Source organism: Bos grunniens, chromosome 1 (genome assembly GCF_055505025.1).
Source record: "Bos grunniens cultivar Pamir isolate PY7600 chromosome 1, Bosgru_T2T1.0, whole genome shotgun sequence".
NCBI classification, from domain to species: domain Eukaryota; kingdom Metazoa; phylum Chordata; class Mammalia; order Artiodactyla; family Bovidae; genus Bos; species Bos grunniens.
In genome coordinates, this window is record NC_141165.1 from 35,249,255 (window position 1) to 35,268,782 (window position 19,528).

Here is a 19,528-nt window from a genome sequence, read left to right on the forward strand (position 1 = left end):
CTTCATGAAGAGAACCTAATAGGAAGAACAGCAATTGCAAATTTGAAACTGTCGGCAGTCAATAAACTTTCCACTTGGGGTACCAATTAACTAAATTTTCATTGTTGAAATGAGAAAAACTTGATAATCTATATTAAACATGTTTTAAAAAGGATTAAACAAGTTAAACATATAATTGCAATATGTTAAATAGATATTTTAAGGTAAATGCTACCAATTTTATTTCTATGCTTTACTTAAGAATATTAGCCATTAATCAGAAATACAGCAAAGGAATTGTACCTAATAAATATAGGATGGTACAACACCAAGGAGTACATTGACAAAGAGGTAATAGGTGAAGAGAAAAAACATCAGCTTTAGACTTATTTTATTTCATTAAGAAATCAAAGGATAGGCATCTTTAAGTAGTGAGAATAATAAGTAACATGCAATGATGACAATTACATTGAGTGGATGCTTAGTATCTTCCAAGCATGGTCCTGGCTCCTTTACTAATATAATAGCTAGTATTTATAACCCTGGAATATATATATATATATATATATTTATATATACATATTTCATTTCCATTTTACAAATGAGGAAACTGAGGCTTGCAAGTGTTAAACACTTTGCAAGACATATAACTCACAAAGAGTCGGACACAACTTAGGGACTGAATAACAAGACATAATCAGTAAGTGGCAGAGTCAGTTTCAAACCTTATTGCCTTTCTACTACATATGCTACTTCTCATCAGAAAGAATAATTCTCTCAGAATAGCTCAACAGCAAAAGGCTTACAATGAGGAAGCAAGCTCCAAAAATCATGGCTTTCATGGTCACATCCAGGTCTAATGGGAAGTGAATTTCAAAGTGGTCAGCATCGCTCATTGCTGATAACACACCATTCCACTTTCGAGTGATACTGCCAATAATGGAAACACCATCCAGGGACAGGATCTAGAAAGATAAGAATATGACTTTAGGATGATTAAAAGGTGTTAAAACACATGCTTTATTCTCCTGTTTATAAGCAGTTCACCCTGAGGTCACTTTCACTACTTTTCAGTACAAGCATAGGGCAGGAAATGAATATAGTAATAATAAAATTTCAAATAGGGAATTATGGCCAGGAAGAGTTAAGTGCCCTGCAACTGGTTAATGACCGAGCCAGGGAATATCTTACAATTCTCAAGCCCCATGTTCTTTCTTCATCCTCCACTGAGTTATTAGGAAAGCCTTTCAGTGGAGGTATGATTTAAACTGATTTTGAAATTCTTTCCCTAAAGTAAAGGGTGGGAATTATGGATTGGGAGGGAGTCTCTCCACTGGAGGGAAAGATGGTCTGCTTTACTATACTTCACAAAATCCATGCAATCACTCAAGCTTCTATGGGTCCTGTGCTTTTCTTCTTCTTTTTCTTTTTTCTAGTATTTATTCATTTATTTGGGGCTTCCCTGGTGGCTCAGATGGTAAAGAATCTTCCCACCTTGCAGGAGACCCGGGTTTGATCCCTGGGTCAGAAAGAGCCTCTGGAGGAGGGAATGGAAATCCACTCCAGCACTGCCTACAGAATTCCTTGAACAGAAGAGCTTGGTGGGCTACAGTCCAAGGTGGTCTACTTCATTGCACTTCATAGAATCCATGTAATCACTCAGGCTTCTGTGGGTGCTGTGTTCTTCTTTAAAATATTTATTTACTTATTTAGCTGCATTGGGTCTTAGTTGTGGCACATGGGATCTTTGGTTGTGGTGCACAGACTCTAGTTGTAGCCCATGGGCTCAGCAGTTGTGGTGCAAGGGCTTAGTTGCTCTGTAGTATGCGGGATCTTAGTTCCCTGACCAGGGATCAAACTCTAATCCCCTGCATTGCAAGGCAGATTCTTAACCACTGGACCAGCAGCAAAGTCCCAGTCCTGTCTTCTTAAACAGTCTCAGAATCTCAAAGGGCTTCAGCTTCTAAAAGGGAGATTCTGGTACTTGCCACAAGGAAAACACACAAATACCACTTTTTGGTGATTAGAATGATCCAAACACCCTGCCCTCAAAATCTGGCTTAACTTAATTTTCTACCTATCTACAATGGTCTTTTTATAAATAAGTAATGGTTGACAATACGGTTATGTAAAACAAGAACTAAGGGAAGTTTACTGGGTGTCATAAAAAATATTTGAATGAGCAATTTTAGATTATGAGTCTTGTTGAATTCCAAAGCATTAGGAAGAACACTTTAAGGAGCCCAGGAATCTCCTTTGTCAAAACTGTAGGGTAGTAAGATATCATTCAACTCCCTTAGGGCTCAGCTGATAAAGAATCCACCTGCAATGCTGAAGACTTGGGTTCAATTCCTGGCTTGGGAAGATCCCCTGGAGAAGGGAAAGGCTACCCACTTCAGAATTCTGGCCTGGAGAATTCCATGGACTGTACAGTCCATGGGGTCAGTACAGTCCATGGGGTCATAAAGAGTCAGACATGACTGAGTGACTTTCACCTTAGAGATACCATTCTGCAGCCACTGAGATAAAGCCAAAACAGAAGGATTTTTCTTTTTCCAGAAAATTTTATAATCTACTGTAAGTTTTATGCATGTTATGAGCATTGTATTGTGTTTTGAGGATGCAGCAGGCTTCTATCTTGCACAACCTCAGGGATGTTCTATTTGTTCTGTGGTATGTGGGGCCTCTTCATTACTCAGGACCTATATTCTGATTGGAAATCCTTGGTAAAATCGTTAGTGAAAAATAGCCAAGAATAAGATGAATGCATTAGGTCAGGCTATTTAGTCTCAAGTTTAATATTTTAAATGGTTTCTTATTTTCATCCAACACAGAAATCATACAAAATATTTGTGGAAAGCATTAAGCAATCCCTTAAAAATAATCTGAAAACTTCTTGATGTCAACCTGTTAGTTAACTCTTTCCTCACACTATTCATTTATACACACAAAAAAAAATCATCTAAAGCCAGATCATTCTGGGGCCTGTTAGTACATGTAGAAAAAAATTGTAGAAACATGTTTAGATTTGTTTACCTCAAAAACAGAATCTGAACCACAGCCATAGGTGGAACATGGCCCGAGTACTCCCATCATATCTTCTTTCTTCTCATTTTGGAGGCTGTACACTGCCCTGCACAGGTTCCAGTGTTCAGCTACAAAGCCAATGGTGACGCCAGGAGGACACTGCACCTCCAGCTGCCAAATGAAGCAGGGACAGAGGTGGGTGAATATGCCCTATTAACACACACACACACACACACACACACACACACACACTAGATGTGTTCTTGATTCTTTCCAGAACTAGGGAAACTGTCATTGGTATAGAGTCTTCCATTTTCCCTGGGCTATTTCTTAGGATAGTATGTCAGAGAACAGCCTTGAGAGATGAGGCCATGTTCCCTTCAGGACAAAATTACTGCTGGTTATAAAATGGTCAGTTCTCTAGGCTCTGTGTTCCTCAGCTGTATATGGAGCATCTACTTGGGATCCTCTGAGTCATCTCTGTAGAATATGGGGAGGAGGGAACCGATGCACATGTGCTGGAGCTCATGCTGCTTGGTGATGGTGGTTTGGTTGCTAAGTCCTATACGACTCTTTGCAACCCTATGCACTGTAGCCTGCCAGACTCCTCTGTCCGTGGGATTTTCCAGACAAAAATACTGGATTTGGTTGCTGTTTCTTTCTCCTGGGGATCTTCCCAACCCAGGGATCAAACACGCATTTCCTGCATTCGCAGGTGGATTCTTTACCATCTGAAGCACTAGAGAAGCCCCTCATGCTGCTTACTGGGCTGTAAAAAAGTTCTTTGTCCCTGACCTAGGGGTCTCATGTCTTGTGGCACAATCCACAAAAAAGTAACATGCTAGCTTCTTAGATTGACATCTCAGACATGACAATTATAATAGAAAAGGGAATGAGCCATTCTGAAAATTAAATGCTGTGAAGACAACAGAATGTGCATACAAGTATGGGATGAGGTGGAGATTCATCTCAAATATGACAGTTGTTACAAAGACAATAGTGACAAAGGAGTAAGCTATCTGACAACTGCTAATATTCACCGAGCGCTACACTATTTGCCAGGCACTGTGCTAACACAGGACTTCCCCATGGCTCAGCAGTAAAGACTCCACCTGCAATGCATGAGCTTCAGAAGACACAGGTTCAATCCCTGGGTCAAGAATATCCCCTGGAGGAGAGCATGGTAACCCACTCCAGTATTCTTGCTTGGAGAATCCCATGGACAGAGGAGCCTGGCAGGCTACAGTCCATGGGGTTGCAAAGAGTCAGACACAACTGAAGTGACTAAGCCCACACATTCATGGTAACACAGGTGACATTTATTTACTACATGATCCTCAAAATAATCATCCTATGAGATAGTAATATTAATATATCCATTTTACAGGTGAATAAATCAAGGCACAGAAAGGGCTATAAGTTAATTCTATTGCAAAGGCTGATACTTAACATAAAATTAAAATCTCAATAAATCTAAGGGATATTGTTCCATCCAGTTCATGTATTAAGAACACTGAGGCTCAAACAGGCTAAATCAGGGGTCCCCAGTCCCCAGGCCATGGACCAGTACCTGTCTGTTGCCTGTTAGGAACCAGGCCACGTGGCAGGAAGTGAGTGGCAGGTGTATCTGTATTTACGGCTGCTCGCTCCCATCACTTGCATTACTGCCTGAGCTCCACCTCCTGTCAGATCAGTGGTGGCCTCAGATTCTCACAGAAGCGTGAGCCCTACTGTGAACTGCACATGCTAGGGATCTAAGGTTGTGAACTCCTTATGAAAATTATCTCCAAACCACACCCCTGCCCCAGGCCATGGAAAAACTCTCTTCCATGAAACTGGTCCCTTTAAGTCATGGCATATTTGAAATTCAAATTCCTCTGAATCACTCTCAAAACTGCTTTGCTTTTCTTTGTAGTAAACAATTTTCCTAGGGTAGCGTGGATTATAGAAGAACAACCAAAGTGTAACTTGACACATTTGCTTTCTAGTTCCACCATCTACCAAATGTAACACGATCCTCCAAAAAAAATTTTTTTTGTAACACCACCAAAACAATTATTCTTTTTTTGAGTCACCCTTTCTTTATCTGTAACAAGGTGTAGATATAATGGGTAGAGTAAAAGTGTCTGAAGTGCCTTCCAATTCTAAATGTGTGTCTATATTTAGCGTGACCTTATTTGGGGATATAATGGAACATTTAGATAAATGTGTTGTAGGTAATGGCCTTTCTGCCTGCCAATGCAGGAAGGAGATGTTAAGAGAGGAGGGTTTGAGCCCTGGGTTAAGAAGTTCCCCAGGAGGAGGGCATGGCAACCCGCTCCAGTATTATAGCCTGGAGAATCCCATGGATAGAAGAGCCTGCCAGGCTATAGTCTGTGGAATTGCTAATTTCTAATTCAATAGATAACAATTGACTGCATGTGTGCTAAGTCGCTTCAGTCATAAATAACCTTAATTTGTGCTTGATCCCCCTGATTAGCACCCAAAGACATGAACCCACTAGAAACTGCCTTGGTGATTCTCCATAGGTTAGGATTATTTGGCATTTGGCTTCCTTCCTCCCCACTGGCTTCCGTTCTGACTGTGCCATGAAAGTCCCCTCCTTTGTGGCTTTGGAAGGAGCACAACTGTGCAGTGAAGAATTGGATCAGGAAAAAACAATGGATGAGACCTCTGTCTCGTCTGTCCTCTTACCTCTTGCCTGGCGGAGGGGCAACAGAAGCAGCAGCAGGTGCATCTGAAAGGTCTTTGCATTGTCATGACTTCTCGGCCCATACAGTCAGTGACCCGGAGCACGAAGGGCCTCAATGTCCGGTAGGCATTCCTAGTGTAGTCATCTGTGTCTTCAGTCACAAAGTAAACCATCTGGCCCGTGTTGTTTTTAATATCGTATCTATTATTAGTTTCAAAACCTGTTATCACTAAAAATAAAATGAGAGAGATTTCTTATTTTAGAAGCAGTTAAAATGGGCCTTATGAAGTCCTTCTGTAGTATTTGACAGGGGCCTAAAACAAAACAGCTTTTTAAAAAATTTCTAATGAAAAATATGCAATGATTGCTGCTGCTGCTGCTAAGTCGCTTCAGTCGTGTCCGACTCTGTGCGACCCCATAGACAGCAGCCCACCAGGCTCCCCTGTCCCTGGGATTCTCCAGGCAAGAATACTGGACTGGGTTGCCATTTCCTTCTCCAATGCATGAAGGTGAAAAGTGAAAGTGAAGTCGCTCAGTCCTGTCTGACTCTGAGCGACCCCATGGACTGCAGCCTAGTGGGCTCCTCCGTCCATGGGATTTTCCAGGCAAGAGTACTGGAGTGGGGTGCCATCGCCTTCTCCGATGCAATGATTAGAATCCCAATAATATTCATCTGTCCTAAAAGTATATAAGTTATTTTGAAAATTTGAAACATTTCTTTTAAGAAGTTCAGTGTAAACTTTTCCACATAGAAGCAAACACTGGAAATGATATTCCCTGGAGTATTTGAATTCAGAAAACTTTAATTATAAAACCATTTAAATGAAATTATCCACTAGACCATAAATGAATGAATCAGCTCATGAAATATGCTGAGATGATTAGGGTCATCACTAGTTGTAAATAAGAAAACCAACCAAGAAAAGTTAAAGGCTCCATGTAGTGGTCAAGTGAATGAAATGAATGTGTATCTCTTGTTCAGTGAGGGTCAGGAAATGTGGGAGAATAGGCATTGTGTTTACCTTGATTTCGTCTTACTTCCATAGCATGGACTTAGAACTCAGCAGACTGAGACTAATTCCAGCTCCTCCACTGATTAGCTGACTAGGGTGCCCTTGGCTAACTCAATTAATCTCTTGGCTTCTTCTTTCCTTGTCCATGAAAAGTGAATATAGAGGAGTTGAGATGGATAAAGGATAGGAGGTTCGACCAAATCTAAGTCCTTTTGAAGTGTTAGGTATGATGTGTAAATAAACAAAATTACACAAGTCCCTTTGTTACTTTCTTGAAGATAGGGCAATAGAAAATAGTCTTTTCTCTTTGAAACACTAAAAATGATCAATATAAATAAGGAACTAGATGTTGGATAATAAAAATTTTCACCTGATTCAAATATTACTGGACACTACAAAATTATACATACTTTCCAGGGGTTCAAAATGCTGAAGAACGTGTATGTTGTCCAACTGTTGGGATAGAACAAAGCAATTAATTAGGAGAGAGAGAAATAACAGAAATAAATTAAACCAGTATTAGAAAAAAATGAATGAGACAGAGGCTAAAACATATCAATGGATGCAAAAACATCTTTTTGAAACTGAATGGAATCAAAAACATATGAAGTGAAATTAGCCTAACAGCACCTGATCAGGTGGTTATTAACAGAGCTATCCAAAAAGAACACTCTCCTTCAGTTCCACCAAAAAATATTGAAACATTTGTTTAAAATATTATAAAATCATTTTCCTGTTTCAGTAACAGCATCTAGAATAAGCTGTGTTGACATCAATTGCTCCTAGCATCCATCATATCACCTATAGACTGGAGGTGTCAGAAAATTCAGGACAGTTTAACACAGACCAGCCATAGAGAAGCCAGTTTTCTCACTGACTTAGAGAGTGTGAAGTAGGCAGGGTGGATCTTCCACAGGATTGTCCAGTCTTCACAGGTACCTCTGAAAGAGGTTAATACACCAACTTCCATTCACTTGAGCTGCTGCTTCCCTAGTGAAGCTTTAACAGGGGAGGACCTAAAGAGCTGGAAGTATGTGATTAGGAATAGGGCAAAGGAGAGGAAACATTTAGGGATTCGATCCCTTGAAAATGGAGGTTGGGCATACCGTTACATCAACTTCTTCCTTAACTTAGGGGTCACTGTAAAGATAAACAGTTTGACTGGCCCATCATCTATCATACTCGAGAACATTCTAGCAGAAAAGAAACCTCCTTAAAGACAGACTAATCATATCGCTGTAATTTTAGATAACTTAGATAATTCCTGTTGCTGTTCAGTCGCTAAGTTGTGTTCGACTCTGCGACCCAATGGACTGAAGCATGCTAGGCTTCCCTGTCCTTCCTATCTCCCAGAGTTTGCTCAAACGCATGTCCATTGAATCAGTGATGCCATCCAACCATCTCCTCCTCTGTCGCCCCCACTTAGATGATCAGATCACTCCTAATCCGTGAGTCCAGAAAACTGCCTGAAATGCCATATTTCACCAACTACTTGTTGAATACTCTAATTAATGAACACCACATTAATGTGGTAATAAGCAAAATTTAAAATGATGTAAACGGACACAAAAGTCTTGTGGCATGATCAACTACAGGAGGGTATAGAGAGGATATGATCTTTATTTGACTAAAAAAAATTTCTTTATAAAAACTCAATCAGGTTAGAATCTAAACATGTCTTATAAAATTATCAAAGGTGGCCACTCAGGGTTGCTTTACAATCCCTTTGAAAAACTCTAGGGGCTTTCTAATACCTATAACTAAAAAGTTAAAGTATTCACTGCTTGGTAAGAGCTTCCACTGCTGAGCAAAATATGCTAAAGAAATGATGCCTGTTGATGTGAATGGAGTTTATCAAATAAGATGCTATAGTTTTAAGAAGCAGTACTAACCAAGTGTGGAGTCACTCGCCAATCCAGTGTCTAGAAATAATGTAAACCCTGGATGTTAAAGTGTCAGGATAGTCCTGATAATCATTCATGTAATTAGCACATGAGATAGCAAAAAACTAGGATAGGGACTTCCCTGGAGGTCCAGTGGTTAAGGCTCCAAGCTTCCACTAGAGAGGGCAAAGGTTCAGTCCCTAGTCAGGAAACTAAGATCCCACATGCCTTCAAGTGGTGCAAAAAAAAAATAAGAGAGAGAGAGAGAGAAAGAAAACTAGATAAAAGAAAATGTCTGGATGCTTGGCTCTGTCTTCCATGCATATACATAAGGTGTTTCAAGTATTAACATCTGCACAGGTTATCATCCACTGGGTGGGTCCTTGTGCCAGAAATATCAGGCATATTATAAACTTTATCCCATTAAAAATTCTCCTAACAACCCAGTTGGGTAGGTATCGTTAGTACTATTTTATAGATGATGAAATTCAAGCACCAAGAGGTTAGAAAAGTTACTCAAGGTAGAATGAGGAGGGCGCAGAGCTAGAATAAAAAGTCAGGTTGTCTGGCTGTAAACCTGTTTGTTTCTTTTACATTTTTTTAAACTAAAAACACTCCTAAAAGGGAAAACGGTATTCATAAAATATGTTCATTTAACTTCATTCAAAGTAATAGAAGAAATTAAGAAAAATTTTTAATATTGAATGAATATTAAAGCTATACATTTTAAAAAAGAAATGACATCAGATATTAGATTTCTAAGGAAATTTTCTGTTTTTAGAAAATATTAAAGTTTATGAAGAAATAAACTTTTTAAACCTGATTAACTTGTAAGCATTTTATAAGCTTCCAAAATAATATAGCAGTTATTCTAGCACTTTACTTGAAGGCTTTGTATTTCGTCAATATTTTGTCAAACAATAATTTAATAAAGTTTTGGTTTATGTAAAATCCAAATTTTCCTGATCTAACGGTTTTACTTTGAAGATCAACACTATAACTTTGCAACAATGGTTTTTAATGCACAGGTTTAACAGTCAGTATATAAAGTCAAAAAGAGAAACATGTCAATGTCAATGAACATTTGGTTGACTATGTGGGGAGACATGTATTGAATGGGCAAGTCCCTTGCTTTTAAGGTATTTGAACACTTGCTTTTTCTAAAGGTGAACATAATTTAGTAGTTTCTAAGGTATTTACAATACTAGGTTTATCTTCTTTTCTTTAAGCAATGTTTTTGTTTCTGACATGGGTTTTTAAACACCACCATACAGTATACAAACATGTTGGCATATTGCTCCAGCTTCTGAAATAGTTGTCCTGATCCTAAAATGTCCATATAAATGAAAATTAGGGAGTCTCTATGTTGTGAAAAAGGGTTCTCTGGAACTTGGCCTGAAACAATATCCTTGTTATTGTTGTTTAGTTGCTAAGTTGTGTCTGACTCCTTGAGACTCCATGGACTGCAGTATGCCAAGCTCCCCTGTCCTCCATTGTCTCCCAGAGTTTGCTCAAATTCATATCCATTGAGTTGATGATGCTATATAACCATCTCATCCTCTGCCATCCCCTTCTCCTTTTGCCTTCAGCTTTCCCAGCATATAGACAATATTCTTGGCTGGCTTTTATTTTTATTTACATTGTATGTTTTGGGAGGTGACAGGACTGGCTGATGAAAACTATGGGTAGTGAGAAAAAGCAAAGGTCTAAGGCACTGAGTGATTCACTCACTGTCCTCTGTTCTTCGTAACACTGCTTTTCTTGTTGTTCACCCTTTACTTCTAAACAAATGGCAACCTAATTAATATCTTAATAGACTTTCTGCTATCCCTATTCCTATTTTTTAAACTGTGTTCAACAGGACATCGCGAATGTCTTAAAATTCAGCATAGACCCTTCAGCAAAGTCATATTCGTACCACCAAAAAAAATCCATATCTTCTTTTTTCCCCATTCCCATTCCTGAAATTGTCATCATCATTCTTATAGTCACACAAATTAAACATCTGTCATCTCTGACCCATCACCTTTATGTACTCTATCTAGTCTCTTCTTCTTGGATCCCTAGTCATACTTTGTAAGAAAACAATTTGGATTTGTGTGGAGTACCTGGGCTAGGCATTCCAGACCCGGAGGGCAGTGTGGTATGGGAGTTGGCATTGGCATCCATACTACTGGAGCAGAAGATTGTGGTGCAGGGTATTTTCCAGGCTGGTACTGGATGGGGCGGATACTTCCAGTCTGCATGTACAGGGGGAAGGTCCTGGGATGATGTGGACCATAGTATCCCATAGGCAAGCCTCCTGGGTAGCCTGCAGGTGGAGGGATAGCCAGTCCAGGGGGCCCTGCATTCAAAAACAAATGGAAGAATTCTACATTATGAATGCTACAGTATATGGTGTTTACATGGAAATGATATGGATCACACAACTCCACTTAAAAATAACAAGGTGTTCCACTTTATGAGTATATAGAATGTACCAAAAGGCACTAAGGGGATTTATACCTTAACTCATTTAATCCTCTTAAATCTTAAGAAGTAATTATTCCCATTTCAGAGGCACAGAAGTAAGGTTGAAATATCAAGTTAACATGCTAGCCTTTATGCATTAGTTTTCTTCTTTGGAGATGATAATATTTCTACTTCACTGGGTTGTAGGAAGATTAATGCCAGGCCTAGCATATAATTAGAATGGTAAATTTTTTTCCTATTATGTTTATTGCTACTATTGTTTAAGGTCTTCTCTGGTGGCTCAGATGGTAAAGAATATGTCTGCAATGGGGGAGACCTGGGATTGATCCCTGGGTTGGGAAGATCCCTTGGAGGAGGGCATGGCAATCCACTACAGTATTCTTGCCTGGAGAAGCCCCATGGACAGAGGAGCCTGGCAGGTTGCAGTCCATGGGGTTGCAAAGAGTCACACAACTGAGCAACTAAGCACATACACACATTGTTTAAGGTCAGAAAGACAGTAAGGTCTACTTAACGTCAAAGGGGTTCTTTTAAAGACTACTATCTAACTCCAGAATAGTTTCATCACCCCCTAAAAAATCCTTTATCAATTTCCATTCATTCCCCACCTTTCTCCCAGGCCCTGGAAACTCCTACCTCCACAAATTTGCCTAATCTGGACATTTCATATAAATAAAATCATGTAACACATAGCCTTCGTACCTGGTTGCTCTTTGTGGCATATTTTTAAGGTTCATCAATGTTGTAGCATGTATTAGTACTTCATTAATAAAAATTAGTGAAATAATCATACTCATGTCAGATAAAATTTCTTTTAAGATGAAAACTATTGCTGCTGCTGCTGCTGCTGCCGCTGCTAAGTCGCTTCAGTCGTGTCCGACTCTGTGTGATCCCATAGATGGAAGCCAACCAGGCTCCCCTGTCCCTGGGATTCTCCAGGCAAGAGTACTGGAGTGGGCTGCCATTTCCTTCTCCAATGCATGAAAGTGACAAGTGAAAGTGAAGTCGCTCAGCCATGTCTGACTCTTAGTGACCCCATGGACTACAGCCTACCAGGCTCCGCTACCCATGGGATTTTCCAGGCAAGAGTACAATATTTTATAATAACAGAAGTGGCACTCTGTCAAGAAGACGTAACAATTATATATACCTAAACACAGAATTTCAAAATATATCAAGCAAAAACTGACAAATATAAAGTGAAATAGGCAATTCAACAAACAATAGTTAGAGATTGCAATACCCCATTCACAATAATGGGTAGAATACATGAGCAGGAGATCAAAAAGGAAACAGAAGTGTGAAACACTACAAATGAAACACTACAAATGAAACTAGACATAACAGAATGTATAGAACACTTGACCCAACAATAAACTTTAAAACATTCTTCTCAAATGCACACAGAACCTTCTCAAAGACAGACCTATTGGCTGGGCCATAAGACAAGTCTCAATAAATTTAAGACATCTGAAATCCAAACAAAATGTATTCTATTACAATGGAGTAAAACCAGATATCAATAATAACAGAAGGAAATTTGGGAAATCACAAATATGAGGAAATAAAATAATCTACTTCTAAATTATCAAAGGGATAAAAAAAAATCATGAGGGAAATTAGAAAATAATTTGAGATGAATAAAACAAAAACATAATATACCAAAGCTTATGGGATGTAGCTGAAACAGTGCCTAGAGGGCAATTTATAGCTGTAAACACCGACATTAAAAAAGAAATATCTTAGACTTCCCTGGTGGTCCAGTGATTAAGAACAATGCAGGAGAAATGGGTTTGTTTTCTGCTCTAGGAAGATTCCACACACCCTGGAGCGACTAAGCTTATGGGTCACAATTATTGAAAGCCTGCGTGCCCTAAAGCCTGTGCTCTGCGTTGAAAGAAGCCACCACAATGAGATGCCCACACACCACAAAAAATAGCCCCTGCTTGCTGCAACTAGAGAAAGCCCAAGGGGAGCAACAAAGACCCTTGCAGACAAAGAGAAAGAAAGAAAGAAATATCTCAAACCAGTAACCTAACTTTCCACCTTAGAAATAAACCAAACTCAAAGCCATCAGGAGGAAATGATAAAGATTGAAATAGAAGAGAGTGAAATGAAAAAATAAAAATAGACAAAATCAACAAAACCAAAAGTAGGTTCTTTTAAAAGATCAACAAATTGAGAAACCTTAAGCCACACTAACCAAGGGAAAAAACAGACTTCAATTATTAAAATCAGGAATGAAAATGGGGCTATTACTAAAATCTTACAGAAACTAAAATATATCATAAGAAAATACGACCTTATGTATGCAAAAGCAGAATACTGCCCATGATTTCTGCACACAGCACAGCCAAGGGGGTGGGCTAACCTAAGCTATGCTTCCTGTCCAACCCACAGATTCACCCCTTCCCTCACTCCATTTAAGGAACCAGCTTACCTACTTGGCACCTGTTACTTGTTCTCACTCCCTCCTGCTGTAGCATGAGCCTCAGCAAGCCCTGTTTGAACTTCTCATCTGGCGTCTTACCAATTTCTATTTATTAAATAGTCCGAGGACCTAGGTCTATAACACTCACATAGGTAGACGCATAGTAGATGAAGGGATTAAAGAGGAGGGGCAAGGAACTGAGGCAGAGGAGATACCCTATGATGTAAGTGCTGACACATGAGACCCAGTTAGCATCTTCATGAGTGGGAAAGGTTTTAGACAGAACAGGCACAAAATGAGCAGCTGCACAGGGAAAGCTCAGTACCACATGGGTAAAGGCCATGTGTGAAGATTTAGCAAACAAAGCAGAAAGGAAGGTGGGGAGGAAGGGATGATGATGAAAGACCTCTACTCTGTGCAAAGGACTTTATGCTGATAACATGCAAACTGGAGTGACCAGTTTCACATTTAGAGCCTTTATGAATAGGAAGGCTGGATGACGCAGGAGGTGCCTGAAGGAGTCTAGATGGGAGGTAAGGAAATTTAATTATGATGAAAGGAGTAGAAAGTGGAAAAACAATGATCGACATTAAAGAGACATACTGTCTTGGTAACAGATGATATGAGGAAAGGGTCTCACGTTTCTGACTACAGGAGTCCAGTGTAGAGAAAGAACAGAGGGTATAAAAACAAGATGCCAAAGATGTATTGAGGATCACTGAGTTTGAGATCCCAGGTCACTAAGGGCAAGTTGTCTACAGGCGGGTGGAAATGTAAGTTTAGAGCAGGGGAGACTGATTTGGGTGCGAGCTGAAGGATTCCTAAGGCTTCCTGTTGGCTCAGTGGTAAAGAATCCGCCAGCAATGCAGGAGACAAGGGTTCAATCCCTGGGCTGGGAAGATTCCCTGAAAAAGGATATGGCAACTCACTCCAGTATTCTTGGATAGGAAAATCCATAGACAGAGGAGCCTGGTGGGCTACAGAGTCACAAGAGTCAGACACAACTTAGTAACTAAACAACAACAAAGAGATTCATAAGTGGTTAAAAGCAAGTGAAACCATGGGATATTCCCAAGATTACTAAAGAGAGTGTAAAAAGACAGATAAATGGACGAGATGAGAGGGGACAGGCTGGTGCAGCCGGGGGCTGGACAGGGAATCAGACCAAGGATCTCTGGGAATACCAGTTTCTAAGTGTGGTTTACACAGAGCTCTTGAGAGAGAGAGACTCAGGAGAGACCAAAGGAAAATAATGGCAACTAGAAACAATGTCAAATTAGAGCCAAGTGAGAAAAAACAGCTAATGTCTTTAGAATAAATGGAAAAAATTCAGTTTGTTGTAAAGAACATATTGGGTTGGCCAAAAAGTTCATTTAGTTTGGGAACATATTATTCAATAAAATTCTTGGTGAAAATGAAACATATGCTTTTTATTTGTACTTAAAACTGAACACAGTTTTTGGCCAACGAAATACTTTCAATTTCTTTAAGAATTGTATTCATGAGTACCCAAACTGAACTAGATATTGGGTATCTCTCTCCTCTTTAGAACTATTATTAAAAAACAACAATGTCATATAAACTATCTCAAAAATACTAATTGTTATATCATTTTAATGAGTTGATTAATTATTGTGGTATTAACCATGTAATCTTAGGATAAAAATACCTCATGGAACAAAATTTGAAGATCAATAAATTAGCAAGAAAATTACAATTTAGATTATGGTGCTATTCAGTATAGAGACTGTATTTCTAAAAAATTATATAAAAATGTATATAATCAAATGATTTGTAAGAATGCATTATTCTGAGATGTTAGGACAAGAACATAATATGTGTGGGAAATGGTAGGTGTTTTATACTCCCTTTTAAGATTTAAAACTGCTTTTAAAAGTTCTGATTGTTCTGCAAGAAAACACAACACAATAAAACATGTTTAACTTTGTATAACTTTGCTATGGAGCACTGTCCTACCATTATTAGTGTGAGAAATACTGCTTTATGGAATTTGTATTTTCTTAGTCATTTTGACTATTATCCTTTTTTACTTTAAAAATATATGTCATTTTCTCTTTCAATAGACTATACATAACAAAGGTTTCTTTATTAACTATTCTTTTAAATATGTTTGGGTCAAAATTATTTTCCGTGGGAATAAATATCCAGTAATATAATGCAAATGGAATATATAATTGAACCTTAGGAAATCCATTAAAGCTAAGTATTTCAAATATAGTATTTCCAGTTCCTTAATGCAAATTAGGGCTTCCCCAGTGGCTCAGAGGCTAAAACGTATTAAGGGGACAAAATTTGCATCAGTATAAGAAAGTATATTGTTCAGCCACTAGATGGTGATCACAGTAAATTTTTGTTGCCGATTCTCATAACTGAAAATTCATTAGTCGTATGCTCTTCATCATAATATTTTTCAACTTACCTACTCGTTTAACTTGAAGGCTGTATCCTGCTTTCTTGCTAATTTTTTGATACAGAAGGGAACAGACAGACACTTTCCCAGATGAACAGAACATGATTTATAGCCAACACTTACTTCTTAGAAATGGTAGTTTCTGTTCTAGTATAACCTAGGTACTTGGATATAGAGCGACTGGTGAATATAAGATAGATTATGTAGATAATTTGATAGTCACTGAAGTAAAATATAGAGTAATGGTCAGATACAGTGAAATTATGACCCAGGGTTGTCAAAAATTTGGATTTAGCAGGCATTAAGCAGTAATGAGGGGTTATACAGGGGCTGTATGCTCAGATTCACATAACACACATACACATGAGGGAAAGAGGAAAAGGAAGCCAAACTTCAGAAAGCACTGCAGAGACAAAGGCTACCTGAGCTCCATGGATCGTATGTCTGCAGCCAAGAGAACACCCATGCCAGTATCCTGTGGATACCAGGGTTTCTTCTGCACTTCCACAGCCTAGTTCACTTGTTTCTATCTCAAAACATATGCTTAAATATATATTTAAAGAAGTAGCACTACACTTTATCATTTTCTAAATCATTAAAATGTATTTGAATATAATCCTGATTAAAAGTTATTTCCTCAGTCAAAAGACTACTTAATTTTTAAAAAGCTACATACTGCCCACATACTTATGAGCATCCATTTTCCTGAGTCCCTGAATACAGTATGAGTTTTCAGACTTACAAAAATATTTGCAGAACAACAAGCTCCTTAATCAGAACTTGAAGCCATTTGCCTCCACCGCTCTGCACTTCTCCTGGCGTTTGTCCCATGAATGCCTCAGACCAGACCAACATGACCACGAGCTTTTGGACACAGTGTTCTTTCCTTTGATTGAGAAATTCCTCATTGTGCCAGGAAAACTTGATTTCCTCAGTGATTCCCTCCAATCCCCCATAAAAGTAGTTACTGCCTTTGTACACTTACAACATCCTCTTCATTCTTAAGCAAAAAGAGTGCCATCAATGTTTGTACAATTTTCTTCCTTAGTTGCCTATAAATCCTATGAAGACAGGAATATGATTCTAATTAACATCTAGTAAACTACTTGGCCCCCTGTAGGCATTAAATATTTATTTATTGAATGATTCAATTAATTAATTAGTTAATTTTAAAAGCAATCTTAACTATGAGGATGGTTTTCTGGAGAGGGGAAAGATTCTTTCCAAATATTTAACCTACCTGGTACAAAACTGGAACTGTACTCAGGAGGGGCACCAGGCCTTGGATCAGGTGATGTTATTTGATTCTCTGTTTCATCTGCAGGTTTCTTAGGGGCTGTGGGGACTATATCTTAGGGGTGAGAAAGGTGGTACATGGTTTACAATGGGAATGATAATATGATAAGAGAATATATTCATTTTTTCTGTTGGTATGCATCAATGAACACGACCAATATTAAATATACTCACTTCTTATAAAAAGCAACTCAGTATGTATATTAGATATCAACCTATAAATATATTTTTAATTATTACCTCTTTGCAGACTTACTTTCCCACCTGCATTTTTCCTTTACCTAATTTGCCCCCATGTACAATCAGAGATTTTTTTCATTACCTATATGCCACTCTAAATCCTTTTTAATCCTTTTCTGTCAATGATAAATAAGAATGTTCATATATATAAATGAATAAATAAATGTATATATGTATATATATATTCTTCAAATATTAAACACAAATAAGTAATTTCAAAAGGAAATAGACTCCAATTTTTTAAGGAAAGGAATCACACAATTCACAATTGAAAATACAGCATATTAAAATGTACTCACAAAAACTTACCAGACATTTTGAAGAATTCCAATTAAACCTGAAAACAAACAAACAAAATTTTACCTTATATATTTACAGTTACTATTATTAATCAGTGATACATGTAAGAAGTTCTATAATTCTTTTAGTCTCTAGTTATCTTTCATTCATTCCTTCATTAATTCAACAAGTATTTCCCTGCTGCTGCTACTGCTGCTAAATCACTTCAGTCGTGTCCGACTCTGTGCGACCCCATAGACGGCAGCCCACCAGGCTCCCCCGTCCCTGGGATTCTCCAGGCAAGAACACTGGAGTGGGTTGCCATTTCCTTCTCCAATGCATGAAAGTGAGAAGTGAAAGTGAAGCTGCTCAGTCGTGTCCAACTCTTAGCGACCCCATGGGCTGCAGTCCACCAGGCTCCTCCGTCCATGGGATTTTCCAGGCAAGAGTACTGGAGTGGGGTGCCATTGCCTTCTCCAAATATTTCCCTAGCACCTATTTTCTACGTGGTGTTGAAAATATAGCAGTAAACCAGATGGGCACTCTGCTAGAAATTATATTCCAGTGGGGTGGAACACATCAACAAATATTTAAGATTAAATGCAGATAGTACAGTTATGAAGAAAACAAAGTTAAAGTAGCAAAAACATGGATGGTCCCTGAGGGTCAGAGAAAGCCTCTCTCAGGAGGTGACCTTTCAGCTAGCTGAACCATAGGGAAGAGTTCCAGAAAGACAAGAAAGTTGAATGAGAAGGCCCTGAGATAACAGTAAGCTTTGTGATACTCAAGGGAGAGAAAGAGTTCAGGTGTGACAGGGACACAGGGAAAGAAGAGAACCAAGGTCAGAGGTGGAGACAGAAGTCTGATCATACTTAAAACTCATGGTAAAATGTGTGGAATCTGTTGTAACTGCAGTGGGAGAGTCTTTAGGAGACTTTAATCAGTGGAGTGATCAGATCTATTTAAACTTTATCTTGAGGGTGTGGGAGTAGAAGCAGTGGGGGAGGGATGGCAGCAGTAATTTATGTGAGAACTGATGCTGGTTTAGACTGGAGGTGACACGGACAGGGTCAGATGTGGTCAGACGCATTAAAAGATTTGGGAGCAGAACCTACAGGAGTTGCTGATGGACTCAGTACACAGAGGAATCAAGGATGAGTCTCACTTTTTAACCCAGGGTATCTAAGTTGATGGTGATGCCAGTAGCTGAACTAGAGAGGAAGATGGTGGGAAAATATTGGGGACTGGGGAGGGTAGGAATCAAAAGTTTAAATCAAGGTGTGTTATGTTTAAGATAAGGCTAAAAGAAGACAAGTTAAACATTTAAATCAAAAATATGTGTAGGTGAACATTATGAGAATAATTCAGAGAAGTAAAAATGTTGAGATGATATTTGAAACAAGAGGTGGGTTAGGAGAGAGATTCCATTAATTCAGTCAAGGGGAAAAGATTATTATTAGAGAAAGGAATTTCAATATTTCAGGTTTCTTAGTTCTGTGTGATGACAAAGAGAGATCATCAAAAGCTACAATATACTGAATGCTTATCAAATGTCAGGAAAAGGCAAAGGACTTTTCATGTATTATCTCAAATTTGCACAGCAAAGGAAACTACAAACAAAATGAAAGGACAACCGACAGAACAGGAGAAAATATGTGCAAACAATGCAACCAATAAGAGGTTAATCTTCAAAATTTACAATAGCTTGTGCAGCTCAGTATCGAAAAAACAAACAGCCCAATAAAAACTTGGGCAGAAGATGTAAACAGATATTTCTCCAAAGAA

General features: G+C 38.6%; 1 protein-coding gene across 7 annotated transcripts in view; it reads right to left on the bottom strand.

Moving 5' to 3' along the window:
* The window catches only part of PLSCR4 (phospholipid scramblase 4), a 42,464-nt gene that overhangs the window by 2,301 nt on the left and 20,635 nt on the right, over window positions 1-19,528 (bottom strand). For 5 of the 7 annotated variants that reach the window (XM_086316749.1, XM_086316759.1, XM_086316766.1 and 2 more), the window contains exons 2-8: window positions 17,774-17,801; window positions 17,169-17,279; window positions 10,703-10,938; window positions 7,122-7,164; window positions 5,701-5,927; window positions 3,016-3,177; window positions 786-944 (exon numbers count right to left, since the gene is read on the bottom strand). In XM_086316749.1, coding sequence (XP_086172875.1) covers window positions 786-944; window positions 3,016-3,177; window positions 5,701-5,927; window positions 7,122-7,164; window positions 10,703-10,938; window positions 17,169-17,279; window positions 17,774-17,780 — 945 coding nt within the window. In that variant the 5' untranslated portion in view covers window positions 17,781-17,801. Of the gene's footprint in view, window positions 1-785; window positions 945-3,015; window positions 3,178-5,700; window positions 5,928-7,121; window positions 7,165-10,702; window positions 10,939-16,913; window positions 16,990-17,168; window positions 17,280-17,773; window positions 17,802-19,528 lie in introns of all 7 variants that reach the window. The other 2 variants (XM_086316798.1, XM_086316792.1) reach the window with 1 other exon arrangement.